At 38.7% G+C, this 19,449-nt stretch overlaps 1 protein-coding gene across 1 annotated transcript; it reads left to right on the top strand.

The window, feature by feature from the left end:
- Positions 1–1,994: 1,994 nt before the first annotated feature.
- LOC137716284 (phosphatidylinositol N-acetylglucosaminyltransferase subunit A) lies at positions 1,995–5,855 on the top strand. The gene is given in 9 exon segments (XM_088691867.1): positions 1,995–2,151; positions 2,403–2,539; positions 2,934–3,329; positions 3,331–3,441; positions 3,443–3,499; positions 3,790–3,944; positions 4,389–4,479; positions 4,574–4,690; positions 5,347–5,855. Coding segments are annotated over 7 exon segments (1,032 nt in total). The 5' UTR covers positions 1,995–2,151; positions 2,403–2,419; the 3' UTR covers positions 4,676–4,690; positions 5,347–5,855.
- The last annotated feature ends 13,594 nt before the right edge of the window (positions 5,856–19,449 follow it).

The following is a 19,449-nucleotide window of genomic DNA, read 5'->3' as shown; positions in this document are numbered from 1 at the left end:
AATTTAGTGGATTAGGAGGAAGGAATATAGAGATGATCCCTTTTCCTCCCTAGAGGCAGTGCAATGGGGGCTTATGAGAGAGGATCCGGATCTTCTTTGTGAAGATCCTCCAATTATATCCGTTTATTGTATATCGTGCGGTCAATTTTTATCAGTATTATTTATATTTAATTTTAAATAAAAAAAATTTACAATGATTTCCGACCATACGATATACGATGAACAGATGTGATTGAAGGATCATCCTAAGGCTTATAGCTGGAAGGTTTTATCTGGGATTTGACCGGTAGATTTGTATTGTTTATAAGAAAATAACCGGCTGAGAATCTTTCTGATAAAATTGGAAAACCCAACCAAACGTTCTAACCCAAAAAAAAGGTCATAGTGTTTGTTAGACAGACCAAACTTTCCAATCTCATTCTTTGCTGCCAAATACTTACTTTCCCTTCTTCCAACTGCCTATCAGCTCTCAGTCTCTATCTGCATTTTTTTTGTGGTACTATATATAATTTAACATCTGCTTATTGGGCCACTGTAGTATTTTTGTGTACTACGTTGGAGGGATGAGCATATTTTAGCAGTTGTTTATATATAACAAGGTATTAGAGCTCTAGTAAGGTTTAGAAACCTCCGACTCCCGTGCCCCACATAGTTTCAGTTATTGTACGAAGGGTGGGGTTGTACTTGTTCCGTTGTGTATGTAAGTTTTGATTTCCAAATGCATAATGGAGTTAGACATGAGGAGAAGTGTTAGCTTGATGTATATTGTCGTCTCATTCTTTTACAATATAAGATTTTCGGGCCTAATAGCTAGGCTGAGATTTGACAAAAGAAAAAAAAAAAAAAAATTAGGTCGAGAGATTATGAACAATGCTTTGCGGGTTTACAACTGATCAACTAATTAAAGATGTTTATGCTTAAGTGGATGATGTAAAAGTTTCAAAAAAAGAAGAAATGTTGATGATTTAAACAGAATTTTGTACAAAGTAGAGTATGGAACCACCATGAAAAACTGTTGTATGCAAATGTACTTCCATATTACCACCAAATAACAACCTACAGTCAGAATTTTATTATTTTATTCAAAAGGCAAACATCTAATTTAAGGACATGGAACCTACCATTCTACAGCTCAACATACAATTCCCACCGGGGAGAATATTTTAGTGTGCCGAAAACACTAGCTGATGCATTAAGAGTTAAGATACAATTTATTTTTTTCAAATTTTCAACTATTTATATTGTAACACTTGGTTGATCTAATCTTGTTTCTGTCACACTAAAACATCTCTCCTCATGCAGACCAATTTTTGATGAAAAAAATTAATATTCTTATGATTATGTGAGTCCTACTCAACTAATTGCCCCCCACCAAAATAAAAATTGTGATATTGCGAGAAGGAAAACCGAACATTAACACACAAATACAAAAAATAAATGTTCTAAATTATATAAAGTAGCTATTCAGATATAAACTCATTTCAAAGAAATTAAAAGTAAATAATTCTCAGATGCACAAGTGGATAAACCTGCTCTGCCAACTGTAAAGTTTCGCTTCATCACATAATTCCCAGTACTACGTTATATGGCAAAACATTGAGAATTTTATATGAATAAAAAAATATACAAGTTGACAGCTATAAACATCTGTTGAGAGAGAGAAAAAGATTAAAGTCACTTTACATCCCAAAAATAAAAATTATCATAAAATTTTTTTCACTAAAGAATATCTTAGAAAATTTAAGATATTGGATTGAGGTCGGTTTTTATTTTTTTTTATCTTTTTATAAGGATTCAACATGATAAGAAATTATTTTACATTTTAAAATACAGTGATGTTCAAGAATTCATATCGAACATAATTAGTGTAATAAAGTTTGATTGTTGTTATTTTTGTAGTAAAGAAAATAATTTTACGATTTACATTTCTCAGTAAAATATGTCATAACAAAAAAAAAAAAAAAAAACAAAAAAAAAAGAAAAAAGCTGTTTAACTAGAAATTGAACTTCCCTTTGCGCATGCGCGCGCTCTGTTTCTCTCTCTCCGCCCCCAATACCAATTTCTCAAATTAGGGATTTCAAATTTGATAAGCGATTTATCAAATTCACCAAAGCCTTCAGCTTCCTTTTCCAGCTGCCCTGTAATTTCAAGTAATTTGGCTATCTCGTTCTCTCGCACAAATCCCATTTCAAATTTTAAGCTCATTGGCTACAACAAAATCTAATCGAATCTCCAAATCAAAGCTCAGATTTTTACATAATTGAACTCTCGATTTTATTGCAACGTAGTTTGCCATTATTTCATCTGGGTTCGGATCATAACAAAAGTCAATTGTTTACAACAAGCGGTAGTGCTTTTTTTCCTCCTAAAGATTGAATTTCTTTGGTTCAATTAATTGCAGGAAATTGAATTGAAGAAATGGGCGAGTGGAAAAGGCATAGAATTTTGATGGTCTCTGATTTTTTCTATCCCAATTTTGGTGGGGTGGAGAATCACATCTATTATCTCACACAATGCCTTCTCAAGCTTGGTCACAAAGTCAGTATACACATTCTCCTTCACCTTCTGGGTTCTGTATATGTGTTTTTGTGTCTTTAGTTATTTAGCAGAAAAGTGGAAGTTCGAATTTCAACTGCTGATTTATTACTTCACAGTGCTGTCATGTTGCATTTCCATTACATAATGTTGCAGCTCCCATCGTGGTTATGGGAGCATTAGATGGACCTCCATTTTGTTTAGAGTAATGATGGAGGCGGGTTGTGCCCAATAATTTAGTAGATACTCACGCGTTATTGTGTAATGTGATTGGAACAGTTTAGCTGCCAAGTGAACTTTTGAGTTATAAATCAATGAAATTCTTTCATGACACAAGTCAGCTTCCTTTGTTTAATTAGTTGTTGACTAGGTGAACTTTCATTGCTTGAGTGTTCAGGTGGTCGTAATGACTCATGCCTACAACAATCGTTCTGGGGTGAGATATATGACAGGTGGTCTGAAAGTGTATTATGTACCATTTCTCATGCAGAATACATTTCCCACCTTTTATGGGACACTTCCAATAGCGAGGACTATCGTTATTCGACAAAAAATATCACTGGTACACGGACATCAAGCTTTCTCAACTCTTTGCCATGAGGCTTTGATGCACTCACCCACAATGGGGTACAAAGTCGTATTTACTGATCATTCACTCTATGGTTTTGCTTATGCGGGAAGCATACACATGAACAAGGTATTGCAGTTTACTTTGGCAGAAGTAAGTCAGGCCATTTGTGTTTCTCATACAAGCAAGGAAAACACAGTGCTAAGGTCAGGTTTGCCACCAGAAAAAGGTCTTTGTAATACCTGTTGCTGTTGACACAGCTATGTTCAAGCCTGCACCAGAACGACTGAGTAGTCATGAAATTGTAATTGTCGTTATAAGTAGATTGGTTTACCGAAAAGGGTGCAGATCTTCCTGTTGAAGTCATTCCAGAAGTATGCCGTTTATACCCTAATGTGAGTTATTTTGACATAGCATTAGATGAGATATTACATTTCTAATATCCGTTTCTGTTTGATGAATTTTGATATTGACAAGGACTTCCGTGTGCACATCAATATTTCTATGCTTGCATAACTTGGCAGCATTTCCTGTAAAATAATTTTGTTGCATGAAGCCATAACCTAAGGGGGATGCTTTTATTATAACGAAAATGTTGAGGGTGGTTTGAAGCATAGCATCATTGATGTAATTATTGGCATAGTTAAATAGCACTCAATCATCGCATTCAGAAATATGTGGTAAGGTTTGTTTCATTGTTGGAGGAGATGGACCTAAACGTGTGCGGTTGGAAGAGATGAGGGAAAAACATTCTCTTCAAGATCGAGTTGAGATGCTAGGAGCTGTGCAACTCTCTAAATTACGATCTGTCCTAATTTTTGGCCATATATTCTTAAACAGGTGCTTGTCAATCTCTTCTTTCAAGAACTGGAGAACAGTTTGTGTAATTTCTTTTGTAACTACACCAAATTATGTGAAAAAATTAATGTTGGATTTTGGTAGTTGACTTTACTGCTGGTCAAATTGGCTCTCTCTTTCTTTAATAGGAATAGTACAGCAGCAAGAATTAGATTCTCTGAAGTTAAACAGTGGTGCTACCAAAGCGGTGATACTATTAACAAAATTTGAAATATAAGTAAATTAGGAGCTGCAATAGCTTGCATATACATCTTTACATGGTTCTTTTTCTGACTAGCTTACTGTTAAAACTATGGGGAAAGTATCACAAGTTCACAACTACAGGAATTTGTACCAACATATAGGGAAATCAACTTATTGTACGGTTCTCATGCATGCTTGCTTCTGTTGTATTTTTTCCTGATACAATTTCTACCATTATTGCAGTTCTTTAACAGAAGCTTTTTGCATAGCGATCTTAGAGGCTGCAAGTTGTGGATTATTAACAGTCAGTCCACATGTAGGAGGCGTCCCAGAGGTATGATATGTGAAATCTTCCACCTCTTAGTAGAATAGTGTTTGTGGAATCTAGGCTTGTTTGAGATTTTAGCTAACGTCATTTCTGGACATAGGTACTTCCAGATGACATGATTGTACTTGCAAAACCAGATCCCAGTGATATGGTTCAAGCAATAGAGAAGGCAATATCTATACTTCCTAGAATTGACCCATAAGAAATGCACAGTCGTGTGAGTACACTGTCATTGATTGTGATCTTTAGGCAAAGTTGACTACTAATGCAGTGGTTAAATGTGCTTCCTTGTTTATTTGTTTGTTTCTACATGAAGGCATTGTACAATTGGCATGGTGTGGCAAAACGGACATAAATTGTTTTTGACCGTGCTTTGAAATGCTCAAATCAAAATCTTTTACAACGATTCTCACGGTGTGTTTTTCAGAGCTTTCTTCTAAATTGCGTACTCATACAGATGTTTGGCTAAGTCTGGTTCTTAGAACAAATTCATTGTGCATAGAGTGTGAATTGTCTGTTCTCTTCATCACATCAATGTCTGTAAAAGCACAGTGATCAATTTGAGTTTTTCCTCACCGCTTTGGGGTGAAAAGGATGCACTGGTGATTATTTTTGCATTTAGAATGCCGGATGTTGTATCTCTAGTTCCATTAGCCTATAATGATCGCAAGATGGAGGGGAGAGGGAATGTTTGTGTACTTTGTTGTTGTAAAATGTGACGGTGATTTTTATTTAAGCTGCCTTAATTGGATGAAGTAAACTTGATCAGGAGGCGGTGATGGATTTAGAGCTTCATGTCCTTACATAATTATGTCGATATGCAGAAACATCTTAGGGGCAAGGGTTGCTAATTGCTTAATTTCTTTATTGTAGATACCTTTCGTGTGGAACTTGGGCAGGAAAGATTTTTTGCTTGGTTATGATCATTGACTTACTGTTATGACATCTGTTGCAACTATGGAAGTTTGTAAAGTTTCTGTGCATGTCTTTGAATTTCCGGATTAACAAGATTGCCATGTTTAATGACCTTCCCTTCATTGTCCATCAGCCTGCAGAGGATATTGAAGAGGTGCCCGATTTTGTTCTATCCCATGATCAAGATGAAGGGACCTCGCTGGACAATGCAAACCAACGCTCGAGATGACTGCATACAAGATTGACCTTTTTTTCTTTATTATTTTTTGGTAGGGATACGTAGGATTGACCTGGTTCTTCTTTGTGTTGATTTCAGTTGGTAGCATCAGTTTAATCCCGCAAGTAATCAATTTTGTTCCAGATTTTGAATATACAAGACATAAAAGATGATTGTCTGTCGCTTGTATGACAACTTTCGAACAAATTTTGGTGGAAATTTTAAATTTGAAAGTTTATATGGCACAAAACTTGCAAACTGAATATTTTTCATTTGATAAGCTACTCTAATTTACAGGGTGAGAGATTCAACTTGCGTGTAAGGGGACGGAAACGTTGCCTTTCCCATTGGCCTAATTCACACTTGTAAATTTATAAACCACAGTCACATGATGTTACTAATTCACGTGTTATAGGCTTAACGTATAAATAAATGGCAAAATAGATACCTTACGAACTTAGATAAGTGTTCAAAGTTTATTAATAACACTGCATGACGGTGTAATGAAACTATTGAGATAGAAATGAAGGGCCCACAAACAAGTTTCTTTGTAAAAAGAATATAGAAAGGAAGGGCAATGGTACATGGCACTTGGCAAGTTGGGTACATGGAGCAAGCCTAGACATGAAACAAGCTGACCTCTAACCGTTGGTTCATCTTCAACCTCTTCCTCTCTTTCACAAGAATCAATACCATCTGTGGCTTCCATATGAGCTTCATATCTTGTTAGACAAATAAAGAATATGGTTGGAGTCCTTGTGTAATTGTATATAATATTATTCACTATTGGAAGTATAAGCCGTCCTATAAGCCGTCTTACCTACAAAGTATAAGCCGTCCTACCTACAAAGTATAAGCCGTCCTACCTACACACTTGTATCCCTTAATTTAGGGTGATTTGATCTTGTTACTTGAAGTCATGTATATAAATCCTTGTAACCTTGTAGAGAAAGATAATGAGAAAAAAAGCATTCTCTTCCATTTTTTCCACATTCACGTATCAATAACAAATATATTTTTTAGCCTACATACCTTTTTCTACATGGTATACAGAGCAGGTTTATAACCCTAGCCCTATTTTTTTTTTTTCGGCAGCTTTCTCTGCCGTTTCCATGGCTGACTCTTCTTCTTCCGATGGTGTTTTTTCCCTTCATCATTCCGACCACCCGAATCTTGTCCTTGTATCCAAGAAGTTGAATGGTGATAACTACACATCCTGGGCCCGTGGCATGCAGCTTTCCTTGAGTGCCAAGAATAAACTTGGTTTCATCACTGGCGATATCCAAGAACCTTCTTCCTCCGACGACCCTGATGCTCACGCGGCTTGGCGTCGTTGCAATGACATGATTCTCTCTTGGCTTCTGCATTCCTTGGAACCTGACCTTCAAGAATCTGTGCTTTTTTCCACCTCTGTCCAAGTTGTATGGGATGATCTTCGCGAACGCTTCTCTCAGAGTAATGCTCCACGCATCTTCCAACTCAACCGGGAACTTGCTACAATTTCTCAAGGTTTTTCTTCTATCTCCGCCTATTTTACTCGCCTGAAAGCTCTCTGGGATGAGCTTGCTTCTTATAATGATGGCTGCACGTGCTCTTGCAACGCCAAGCATGACCGTCAACAACTCATGCAATTTTTAATGGGCCTCAACGAATCCTTTGCTGCTGTTCGTGACCAGATTCTTTTAATGAATCCCCTTCCCACTGTTCGTCAGGCATGTTCCTCGGTGTCTCAAGCTGAAAAACAACGCTCCCTGGGCGTCCTCCGCTCTGTCGATCAACCTGCTGCCATGGCTGTTCGTGGCCCGTCCCGTCCCTCCTCTGCTCGTCCTCCCCTCCACTGCACCTACTGCAATTTTGATTATCATACCCGAGACACATGCCATAAACTTCATGGCTATCCCGTTGGCCATCCTCTCCATGGCCAACCGTGGCGACCACCGCGCCGTGCCACTGCTTCCAGTTCTTCCCGCAGCCATGCACCTTCCAATCCTCCCCGGCAGCCACGGTTTTCTGCTTCCCGGCCCCATAATTTCACCCAGGCCCATCACGTGCAAGACACCCAGGCCCCCGCCTCCTCTTCTACTCCAGCGACCCACCAAGTGCACGGGGCCCAGCCCACTTTGCATGACTTGCAGCTTGCCATACCTGACCTCTCTGCCGAGCAGCACTCCCGTGTTCTAGCTGCTCTACGTGACACCACCACCCCTTCTCAGGCCAATGCCGTGCTCACTACTGATTTTGCCCAAGGTTTGTTACCTGTCACCTCTCGTCATGGTCAATGGATTCTTGACAGTGGTGTTACAGATCATATTACTTCTTCCGCTTCATGTTTGGTTAATCGTTCTCCTTCACATTTGCCGCCTGTTTCTTTGCCTAGTGGTGCTTCCGCTCCCATTACTTTTACCGGCACTCTTCCTTTAAATTCCTCAGTTACTTTGAAGGATGTTTTATGTGTCCCTAATTTCCGAGTGGACCTTTTATCGGTTGGTAAACTTATAGATGGATTATCGTGTTCCATAACCTTCTTTCCTTCTTGGTGTGTTTTGCAGGACTTGGTTTCGAAGGCGATGATTGGTGTGGGTAAGCGACGTGGCAATCTGTATTACCTTGTGGCCCTTACCTCTTCTCTCCCCACCCGGCAACCTCTCTGCAACATCATTACCATCCCCTCCTCCCTCTGGCATAGGCGTCTTGGTCACCCCTCCTCCACTCGTTTGCAAGCTTTAGCTTCTAGCTCTCTTAATTGTACTTTTGATTCTAGTCATATTTGTGATGTTTGTCCGTTGGCAAAACAAACTCGTCAACCTTTTCTTTTGAGTTCAATTTCATCAACTTTCCCTTTTACTTTAATTCATTGTGATATTTGGGGCCCGAATCGTCAATCTTCTCTTTCTGGTGCTCATTATTTCTTAACCATTATGGATGATTTTTCTCGCTTTACGTGGGTCTTCCTCATGAAACATAAATCCGACACTCAACAATTAATTAAGGATTTTTTTGCTTATGTCACTACCCAATTCCGCACTACCATCCAATGCATTCGTACTGACAATGGTGGTGAATTTTTATCTCTTCGTAGTTTTTTCTCTGATCATGGGGTGCTTTTACAAACTTCTTGTGTTTATACCCCCCAACAAAATGGCGTTGTTAAAAGAAAACATCGTCATCTTCTTGAAACCGCTCGCGCCCTTCGTTTTCAATCCCATCTTCCTATCAAGTTTTGGGGGGAATGTGTTCTTACCGCTACTTATCTCATCAATCGTCTCCCTACCCGTCTTCTCCATCATAAATCCCCATTTGAGGTTCTCTTTTCGAAAACCCCATCTTATGACCACTTCCGCATCTTTGGTTGTCTGGCATATGCCACCTCTGTCACTCCCACCACCAAATTTTCCCCTCGGGCTCATCGTTGCATTTTTCTCGGTTATCCTCATGGACAAAAGGCCTATACCCTTTACGATCTCGACAATCACCGCATTTTCACTAGTCGAGACGTCATCTTTCACGAAACTACTTTCCCTTATGCCGTTTCTCACCCTCCTATCCCATCCTCTTCGCCTACCCTACCCATCCCACCCCCTCTGGACTTTACATATAACCCACCCCTTCCTGCCCCGACGCCTCACCCTCCTCCACCTTCCTCCCCTTCCACGCCTCCCACAGATTCCCTTGCTGCCCCATTACCCGTTCCTCCCCATGCCCCTGCCCTCTCGGCATCCCCTCTTTCTCCCCCCCCCCCCCCCCCCCCGCTACTTCCTTACCTTTCACCCTTTTACCCACGGACATCCCTACCCCCCCACTACCTACCAATCCTCCCCTTCCCCGCACCTCTTCCCGTGCCCATAAACCTTCATCCTATTTAAAAGACTACGTTTGCTCGCAGATGATTTTGCCATCCCACCCATCTTCGACTTCGCAACCCGGTTCTACACAAGGTACGCGATATCCACTTTGTAATTTTCTCTCTTATCACCGTTACTCTCCCAGGCATTTTTCTTACATTAACTCTGTCAGTCGGACTGTGGAGCCTTCCTCCTTTGCCGAGGCTGCCATTGACCCCAATTGGCAACGTGCTATGACTGAGGAGCTTCAAGCTTTACATGCTAATGGTACTTGGACTTTAACTTCCTTGCCCCCTGGCAAAATTCCCATTGGTTGTAAGTGGGTGTACAAACTCAAGCACAATTCCGACGGCTCTATTGACCGCTACAAAGCTCGTTTGGTTGCTAAAGGCTTCACTCAGGCTGAAGGTATTGATTATCATGACACTTTTTCTCCTACTGCTAAGATGATTACGTTGCATTGTCTTCTTGCTCTTGCTGCTAGTCAGTCTTGGTCTCTTCATCAGCTTGATGTTAATAATGCTTTCTTACATGGTGACTTACATGAAGAAATCTATATGTCTCCTCCTCCTGGTCTTCGGCGACAGGGGGAGAATCTTGTGTGTCGCCTTCACAAGTCACTTTATGGTCTTAAGCAGGCTTCTCGCCAATGGTTTGCCAAATTCACTAGTGCCATCATTTCTGCCGGTTTTCAACAATCCAAAGCTGACTATTCATTGTTCACTAAAAAGTCTGGTATTTCTTTCACAGCTTTGCTCATTTATGTGGATGATATTGTGATTACAGGCAATGATGCTAGTGCCATTAATTCTCTGAAGTCTTTTCTCCGTGATCATTTTCGGATAAAAGACCTTGGTGATTTAAAATATTTTTTGGGTATTGAGGTTTCTCGTTCCAAACAAGGGATTTATATTTCTCAACGCAAGTATGCATTAGAGATTCTCAAGGACTATGGTTTTTTGGGAGCACGACCCATTGCTTTTCCTATAGATGACACAAAATTATCTGATAAAGGAGAACTTCTCAAGGATCCTGAAAAGTATCGACGATTAGTAGGTCGGTTAATATATCTCACTATCACTCGGCCGGATATCACCTATTATGTGCATGTTCTAAGCCGTTTTATGCACGAGCCAAGGATATCTCATATGGATGATGCGCTTCGTATTGTTCGTTATTTGAAGGCTACTCCAGGTCAAGGTTTATTATTTCGTTCTGACAACCAGACCAAGTTAACTGCGTTTTGTGATTCTGATTGGGCAGGTTGCCCTATCACTCGCCGTTCGACTACTGGGTATTGTGTATTCTTGGGCGGTTCTTTGATTTCTTGGCGGACGAAACGACAGAAAACCGTTTCGCTCTCTTCAGCAGAGGCGGAATATAGGGCCATGGCAGGTGCTTGTTGCGAGATAGTTTGGCTTCGTTTTTTGTTGAAGGATTTGAACATTCCTTTCGATGGTCCTTCCATTTTATTTTGTGATAATCAAGCAGCGTTACATATAACTGCCAATCCTGTTTTTCATGAACGAACTCGTCACATTGAGATGGATTGTCACTTTATACGAGATAAGATTGTAGATGGCACAATAGAGACCAAGCATGTGGGTACGACACAACAGTTGGCAGACTTGTTTACCAAACCTCTTGGGAAAGAAAAGTTTTCGGGTATGTTACGCAAGTTGGGAGTTCTTGACATCCACTCTCCAACTTGAGGGGGAGTGTTAGACAAATAAGGAATATGGTTGGAGTCCTTGTGTAATTGTATATAATATTATTCACTATTGGAAGTATAAGCCGTCCTATAAGCCGTCCTACCTACAAAGTATAAGCCGTCCTACCTACACACTTGTATCCCTTAATTTAGGGTGATTTGATCTTGTTACTTGAAGTCATGTATATAAATCCTTGTAACCTTGTAGAGAAAGATAATGAGAAAAAAAGCATTCTCTTCCATTTTTTCCACATTCACGTATCATGTATCAATAACAAATATATTTTTTAGCCTACATACCTTTTTCTACATATCTCACTTCAAACTTCATCAGTCCATTGCTCTCTCTCTCTCCCTCTCTCTCTCTCTCTATCTCTCTCTCTCGTCAAAGCCATGGCAAGCACCAGCTCCCTCGCTCTTTGTCAAAACTGGACTTTCCACTACTTTCCTCTCAAAGAAACACGCAAAATGTCCACCAAGTTAAGATTCCTCGTAGGTTGTCCAAGTTTTCAGGGACTAAATCAAACGGGTTTGTCCTGTTTTCTTTTCTGAATGGCCAGATTGTTGAGACCAACCTTCCAAGTGTTGAAGAAACCACTTCAGTAAACAATGCGTCAGACGTCCAACTTCAAAGCAGGTGTCATGTTTTCAGTTTTCTGTTATTCGTTTTTTTTCATGGTTCTGTTTGGTTTTAGAGAGTAGGAGTATTTGAAGCAATTGTGAAGTCCTTGTTTCCGGTTTCTTGGGAACCAAACGGAACTTAGGGGATCAAATCATCGAAGTAGACGACTTTAATTTAGTTAGGGAGTTGTACATAAAATTATAAAATTATTGAGGTAATTTAATTTAAGTAACCATAGTAATTCAATTAAAATAATAAATTATGTTTGGTCCTATGTGTCACATCCCGATCCGGGCTCCACCACATCCCGGGCTCGACTCTGTCGTAGTACGATATTGTCCACTTTGGGCCCCGACCACACCATAACGGTTTTGTTTCTAAGAACTCACACGAGAATTTTCCAGTGGGTCACCCATCCTGGATTTGCTCTCGTGCGAACTCACTTAACTTCAGAGTTTTGATGAACTTCGAAGCCAATGAGCTCCCAAAAGGCCTTGTGTTATATGGAGGTGGGCATGTATATATAAGGTACAGAGGATCCTCCCCTGGGTGATGTGGGATCTAACAATCCATCTCCCTTAGGGGCCCGACGTCCTCATCGGCACATTTCCGGCCATGGATTGGCTTTGATACCAAATTGTCACATCCCGACCCGGGCTCCACCACATCCCGGGCTCGACTCCGCCATAGCACGATATTGTCTGCTTTGGGCCCCAACCACGCTATCATGGTTTTGTTTCTGGGAACTCACACGAAAACTTCTCAGTGGGTCACCCATCCTGAAATTGCTTTCAGGCGAACTCACTTAACTTTAGAGTTCCGAAACTTCGAAGCTAGTGAGCTTCCAAAAGGCCTCGTGCTATATGGATGTGGGCATGTACATATAAGGCATAGATGATCCTCATCCCTGAGCGATGTGGGATCTAACACTATGGCCCTGGGTTGGAGATGGTTTTTTGTGATAGTGCTATGTTTGGCCTGACCCTCGGTTGGAGACGGTAAGAAATATAGCCTTGCACTGTTCATTAAAATATTAATTTCTTGGAGGGTCAGAAGGTTAAAATGAGCCCTCTGGCCCTCCTTTGGTTGGAGATGGTCTTAAAGAGTGTTCCAATTTTGGTTGCCATTATATTGTATCTTTGATCCTTTATTTCAAGTGAATTGTAATTGATATGAATTATTTGTGTTTTCTATGATTATATTTATAGAGTAATGTTATTCTTACCATATTTTTGTACCACATTCATATACCACCTTATGTGGCATTTGATGTGGATAACCATATTATTTAAATTAATCAAAATTTAATTTAAATTAAAAACATTTGATAAACCAATAATTAAAAAAAAGTTTGAATTAAATGATGATTGTGGCTTACTAGGAGTCTTCTCCTTCCTTCCCTGTTCAATCCTGCTTCTTCTCCCGTTTCTTCTTTTACGCCATTTTTTTTCACTTTAGTGTGGACTATCACCCACGTCAGTACTTTTCTACCCACTCCACACTACTCACACCATACACCTTTTTTTTTTTTTTTTTTTTTTCACCCCATAGTACAAAACCACCTCTCATTATCGAGTAAAAAAGCTCCACCACCTCTTTCCACCTCTGGTCTCTAAGACACGCACTGATCATGGCCGACCAAGAGTACAAATTTCTATCACGCATTGCATAGAATTGAATAGAATTGGTGTCAATGCAAGATTGAATTAAATTCATGTAAGTAGTGGAAGTTACCTTCGACCCACTTTTGGCAATGAAGTCAACAACGGTGACGGCCTCCTTGAACTCGCCATTCTTGCAGAGGTAATTCAAGTCAGAGTTTGTGAATTTCGAGAGGGTTTTTCTGGAAAAGGAGATTGTGGGTTTGGTTTGTCGTGGTAAGAATTCATATGGGTTGCTGAATTTGGAAGGTATTATGGGTATTGGAGGTGTGAGTAGTGTGAAGTGGGTAAAAAAGTACAAGAGAGGGTGGTAGTCCACACTAACGAGAAAAAAACATGGGTGAAAAAAATGGCGTGGAAGAAGAAAAGGAGAAGATGCAGGATTGAACGGGAAAGGAAGGAAAAGACTCATCGTATGCCACAATCACCATTTAATTCTTTTTTTTTTAAGAGAAAACTAATGAAAATGATTTGAAAACTTTGAGTTTTAATCAAAAAGACAAAAAGGTGTTGTAAGTGAATAGTACCATGAGTGACTTTTTAGAGTAAAAATATCATTTTCGTTAAAAGTGAACAATACCAGGAGTGTTTTGTTAAAACTCCCATTTTTTTTAATTATTGGTTTATTTAATATTTTTAATTTAAATTAAATTCTGATTAATTTAAATGATGTGGTTGTTCACATCAGATGCGACATAAGGTGATATATAAATGTGGTATAAAACATGGTAAGAATAACATTTCTCTGTTTTTATATCACATTTATATACCACCTATGTGGCATTTGATGTGGACAGTTACATCATTTAAATTAATCAGAATTTAATTCAAATTAAAAATATTAAATAAACCAATAATTAAAAAAAAAAAACTAGAATTAAATGGTGATAGTGGCATACGATGAATCTTCTCCTTCATTTCCCGTTCAATCCTGCTTCTTCTCCGTTTCTTCTTCCACACCATTTTTTTTTCACCCAAGCTTTTTTCTTGTTAGTGTGGACTACCACACCCTCTCTTGTACTTTTGTACCTACTTCACACTACTCACACCTCCAATACCCATAGTACCCTCCAAATTCAGCAACCCATCTGAATTCTTACCATGACAAACCAAACCCACAATCTCCTTTTTCCAGAAAACCCTCCCAAAATTCACAGACTCTCACTTGAATTACATCCGCAAGCCTGGCGAGTTCACGGAGGCCGTCACCTTTCTTGACTCCATTGCCAAAAGTGGGTCGAAGGTAACTTCCACTACTTACATGAATTTACTTCAATCTTGCATTGACACCAATTCTATTCAATTCTACGCAATGCGTGAGAGAAATTTGTACTCTTGGTCGGCCATGATCGGTGCGTGTCTCAGAGACCAGAGGTGGAAAGAGGTGGTGGAGCTTTTTTACTCGATGATGAGAGGTGGGGTTTTGTACTATGGGGTGAAAAAAAAAAGGCGTCTAGTGTGAGTAGTGTAGGGGGGTGGGTACAAAAGTACTGGCGTGAGTGGTAGTCCACACTAAAGTGAAAAAAATTGGGGTGAAAAGAAAATGGCGTAAAAGAACTAGCGTGGAAGAAGAAACGGGAGAAGAAGCAGGATTGAACGGGGAAGGAAGGAGAAGACTCCTTGTATGCCTCAATCACCATTTAATTCCAACTTTTTTTTAATTATTGGTTTATTAAATGTTTTTAATTTAAATTAAATTCTGATTAATTTAAATGATGTAGCTATCCACATCAGATGTCACATAAGGTAGTATATAAATGTGGTATAAAAACATGGTAAGAATAACATTACTCATAAAAACATGGTAAGAATAACACTACTCATATTTTTAACGTTCTTTCTCCTGTGTGCCGTAGTATATGGAACTGGAGGGGTTATTCTATCCGATATCAGCATGCAGGCAACAGTGGCCCGGCATTAGTTTTGGTTCATCGTTTTGGAGCAAAGACGTCCACATCATCCACATATTACTTGTCATAAGCAGACGACTAATTGCTATAGGTATTACATGCACAAATTGCTAAGACAGTCATAATTTCACACACACAGAGACACGAGAGATATCTATTTTCGTTAGCTCGATGTATGATATGAGGTTTCATTAAATTTACATGCACATGGTTTTACTCTTTACATTGGTTGCCTATTAATTTGCTAGAGGATTATTTTGTACATAACCGGGAGAGAAATAATTAATTCTTTGCTAATTAGATTTAATAAGTCAGATCATTAGCTCCTGAAAACTGTCGCTAATGATTTAAGGATGCAGAGTCATTCGTAGAAACAAAATGAATGCTCGTTAGCACTCAAATTAGTACCCGATTAGTCCCTTATGATGATTTGAATACTTGAACAGTTAAGATCATGTTTAGAATGCATGCATACTGTGTTTAGTTCATTGGCTTTTACTGCTTCTGTCCTGTTAAAGCATGACATTTTGGACTCATGGGATGGGATACAGCAGAATAATATAATTAATACAAACTACAGACAATAGATCAATCATTAGAATTACTAATTATTTGGTTTGACAAAATAATGATGGGCTATTGTAAATTAGGCGGGAACAAACATTGATCCTAGTCTGTTGTGCTTTCTTTTTACTGTCTCCTTCATTAGTTTTTTCCCATGTGAAAACTAAGATGCATGCTGATTTATGTTAAATCTGTAGCAGATTCTCAAGGATTAAAATGAAATAAAGTCGGCAATATTGCTTCATAGTAAAATGGAGAAAAGAGACAAAATTAAGCCAGAGACATTTCACCAACATGTTCATTTGCCCATGTTTTTGTTTCACTATCGAATTTCTCTTTTTCTTTCTTGAACTATTATTAAAGCTTTGACCTTGAATTTCTCTTTTTCTTTCTTGAACTATTATTAGAGCTTTGACGTTATTCGCGTCGAATGAGGATAGAGATATGAATAAAGAATTCATGCACCGGTTATATCGAAGGTATACCTAATAAAAATAAGAAAAACAGATTGTAAGACAATTTCATCTTAAGAAAGATTGATCACGGGTCGTGCTTATGACGGTAATCCTTCGGCGGACTTGTGAAGATATGAAGAACTATTCCACACGAAATTTAAAAAACGTGTTTACAAAGAGTTTGGCGATTTCATTGTTAAATTGATTTAAGGATGAACTCTCAACTTCCACAACCCTAACAAAGAAAGTTGAATTCTTTTGGTGCCTCTTGTTCCTGCCTTTGTTCTTTGTTTTTCATTTCTTTATAGGTAACTTGCCCAAGTCCAAAGGCAACTAAACATGATTAGTGAAGCACCATATTAAAGCATGAGAGATTTCTACTTTAATTAAATCCGTTGTGGGCTCTTGTACATAATCATCATAAATAATGCACGCTTTAACCCCATTTTAGTATCATGCCTATCATAATTAAATCATGGATGGTCTAGGCCCAAGTGTGCACCAATATTGATCATTTAGTATAAGATATTCAAAGTAAAAAGTTGGCAAGTGTTCCAAGCACAGGGAGCTATATGCGGTTCTTATAGATTCATGAAAAAAAACTTATATATGGATTGAATAACCTGCTATTATGAAGGTGGGCAAACGGGTCTTGGATCCACGGGTAGGAGAATGTAGAAGTGGGTCGAGGTGGGTACAGAGCGGGTCTAATTTTTATAAATCTAAAACAGGGTGGGGTAGGACCGTTCTATGTTACTTGCGGGGCAGGGCAGGTCCAAATTGGGCCCCGACCGGACCGTATCTATTGTCCAATATGTGGAGATTTAATCTCCACCATTGATTAAATCCCACAATCCACATTCCACATTCCACATTCCTGCTCTTTTCTTTCCATACGCACCCAATCCAACTCGAATGAGTCCAGATCTCAGAAATTAGCACTCGTCTTCTTGGAAGTCTTGGTGGCGGTGGACCTGGTAATTGTGATTCTTCCATTGCCTTGACCGCTTGAGCTCCATGAGGAAGCATCAGTTCTTCTCGGGGGAAATCGTGTTGAAGTTGACCTTGCCAGTGATGGGGATTCGCTGGCTGGTCTCCGGCGAGGATAGAAAAACAGTGAACTGCCCCAGCAAGATTTTGATCTTGTGGCTTAGAACCGACAGGAACCGCGGGAAATCAAGCTTTGGGTAAACGACGAGGTCGCCGATATCGGTCTCGGTCTCATCGTAGGAGAAGACGACAGGGAACGAGACGCCTCTTTCGCCCTCCATCATCTCTACTCTCTCTTGTCTCCGGCGAGATGACATCAGATTTTCGATGATTAAATTCGTCAGAGATCACGTTGGCGACACGAAGGATCTAAGCTTAAGGGCAAGAGCGGAAGGGACGACCTTTTTGTTGAAGACCCTTTGTGGAGAAGGTGGTGGTCCAACATCTCCTGGAATGATCGAGATTTGAGAGAGCTAAAGAAGAAGAGAAAAAAAAAAAGAAAAAAAAAAAGACTCGTGGACCCAACTCGAACTGGCCCGTTTCAAACGAGCCGAGTTAGGTTCGGTTCTCGTATTAGAATTTCTTGTACCCACCCAGGCCTTTCTCGTTTCTTTTAAACTCGAGTCTGGTCTGATCCTTTTAAAATTGGGCCCGGCCCAACTCGTGCCCAACCCTAATTATGACGTCGCGGTTGATATAACTTGTTATCTACATCTACGTCAAAAGTTTCATTTTTGCTATATATATTAGCTTGAATTGAAGAAAAATGGCTATATCAACATATAAAACTTTTGAGAATCATGCATAGCAAATTATACAATGGGATTAAGCACCATAATAATCATCAAGATTATCAAATAGGATTGAAGCGTGGTCATAATTAAACCAAAAGGAGTGACCAGCAATATGACATATTGATACGACTGCTTATGATTAGGCGGTCAATGTGCTAAAAGTGCATGCATGCTAATGAGAATTTCCCTAAATTTTGCTATGTATGTATATATAGGATGGTACTATTCGCATATCCATTTTTATCTTTTACGCAATTTTCTCAATTTTTGGCCATTCGATCGAACGAATTGAAGAAAATTAATGGACAACAATTAACAAGAGTGTGGGAAGTAAAAATGAACGTGTGAATAAAATACTCTATATATATGTTGAAAAATTAAAGGATATTTTAAAGTATACCATTTAAACTAATTAGTACGATTGAGTCAATACGTTTTTAGCCACAAGATAGGTCTGTCAAAAGACAATATCATATCAAAATGTAATTTTGTTTTTATTTTCATTATTTATTTAAGCGATATTGGCAAGAGAAGGTACGAAACATTTTTGGTACTGTTCATTTTTAACGAAAAATCATATTTTTACCTTTTTTTTATACTATTCACTATACTTTTATTTGTCATTCTTTATTAAAACTAAAGTTTTTTTTGGACTTTTTATTAGTTCCCCATCCCCCCCCCCCCCTCCCTCTCTCAATTAGGAGTGAGATTTCTAAATTGAAACCTCTTCCAATATATTTGGCATTTGAATACAATAAAAGAGCTTAATTAGTTGATCAAATAAGATTTTTCCAAATCAAAGTAAGCGATGAATCTCCTCTACATAAATTCTAGGAAAAATTAGGATCCAATCCCTAGTCACCAATGTTTATAGAATGAAACTTTATTGGTTTTCAGTTTTTGATCAAAGTCCCTTGACTTCTTGACTTTGTACACCTCAGCATTTTACTATAAAATACTTCCATGTCATCTTTTTATTTTTTTTTACAACAAATTTTAATTTATAATTTCTCCCACATTATCACATTTGTAATTGAAAATCCCAAAATTTTCTCACTCAAATTTATGCTTGTATTCAAATTCAACATTATTATATTGAATATGTATCTTCAAATTTAAATTTCACCAAAAAAATTTCAAACTTATTTTTTCTCTATGACCATCATATTGCAAAATCGTAACAAATGAACATTTATATTGCTCTGAATGCAATTTTAATTTCATTGGATACATTCTCTTCTCTTGTTCCTTAATCCATGTACCCAACTTTTATTATATACTACCATTGTAACTTT

Source organism: Pyrus communis, chromosome 3, assembly GCF_041283825.1.
Source record: "Pyrus communis isolate YQ-2024b chromosome 3, ASM4128382v1, whole genome shotgun sequence".
In the NCBI taxonomy this organism is placed as follows: Eukaryota; Viridiplantae; Streptophyta; class Magnoliopsida; order Rosales; family Rosaceae; genus Pyrus; species Pyrus communis.
This window is presented reverse-complemented; position numbering and strand designations above follow the sequence as displayed.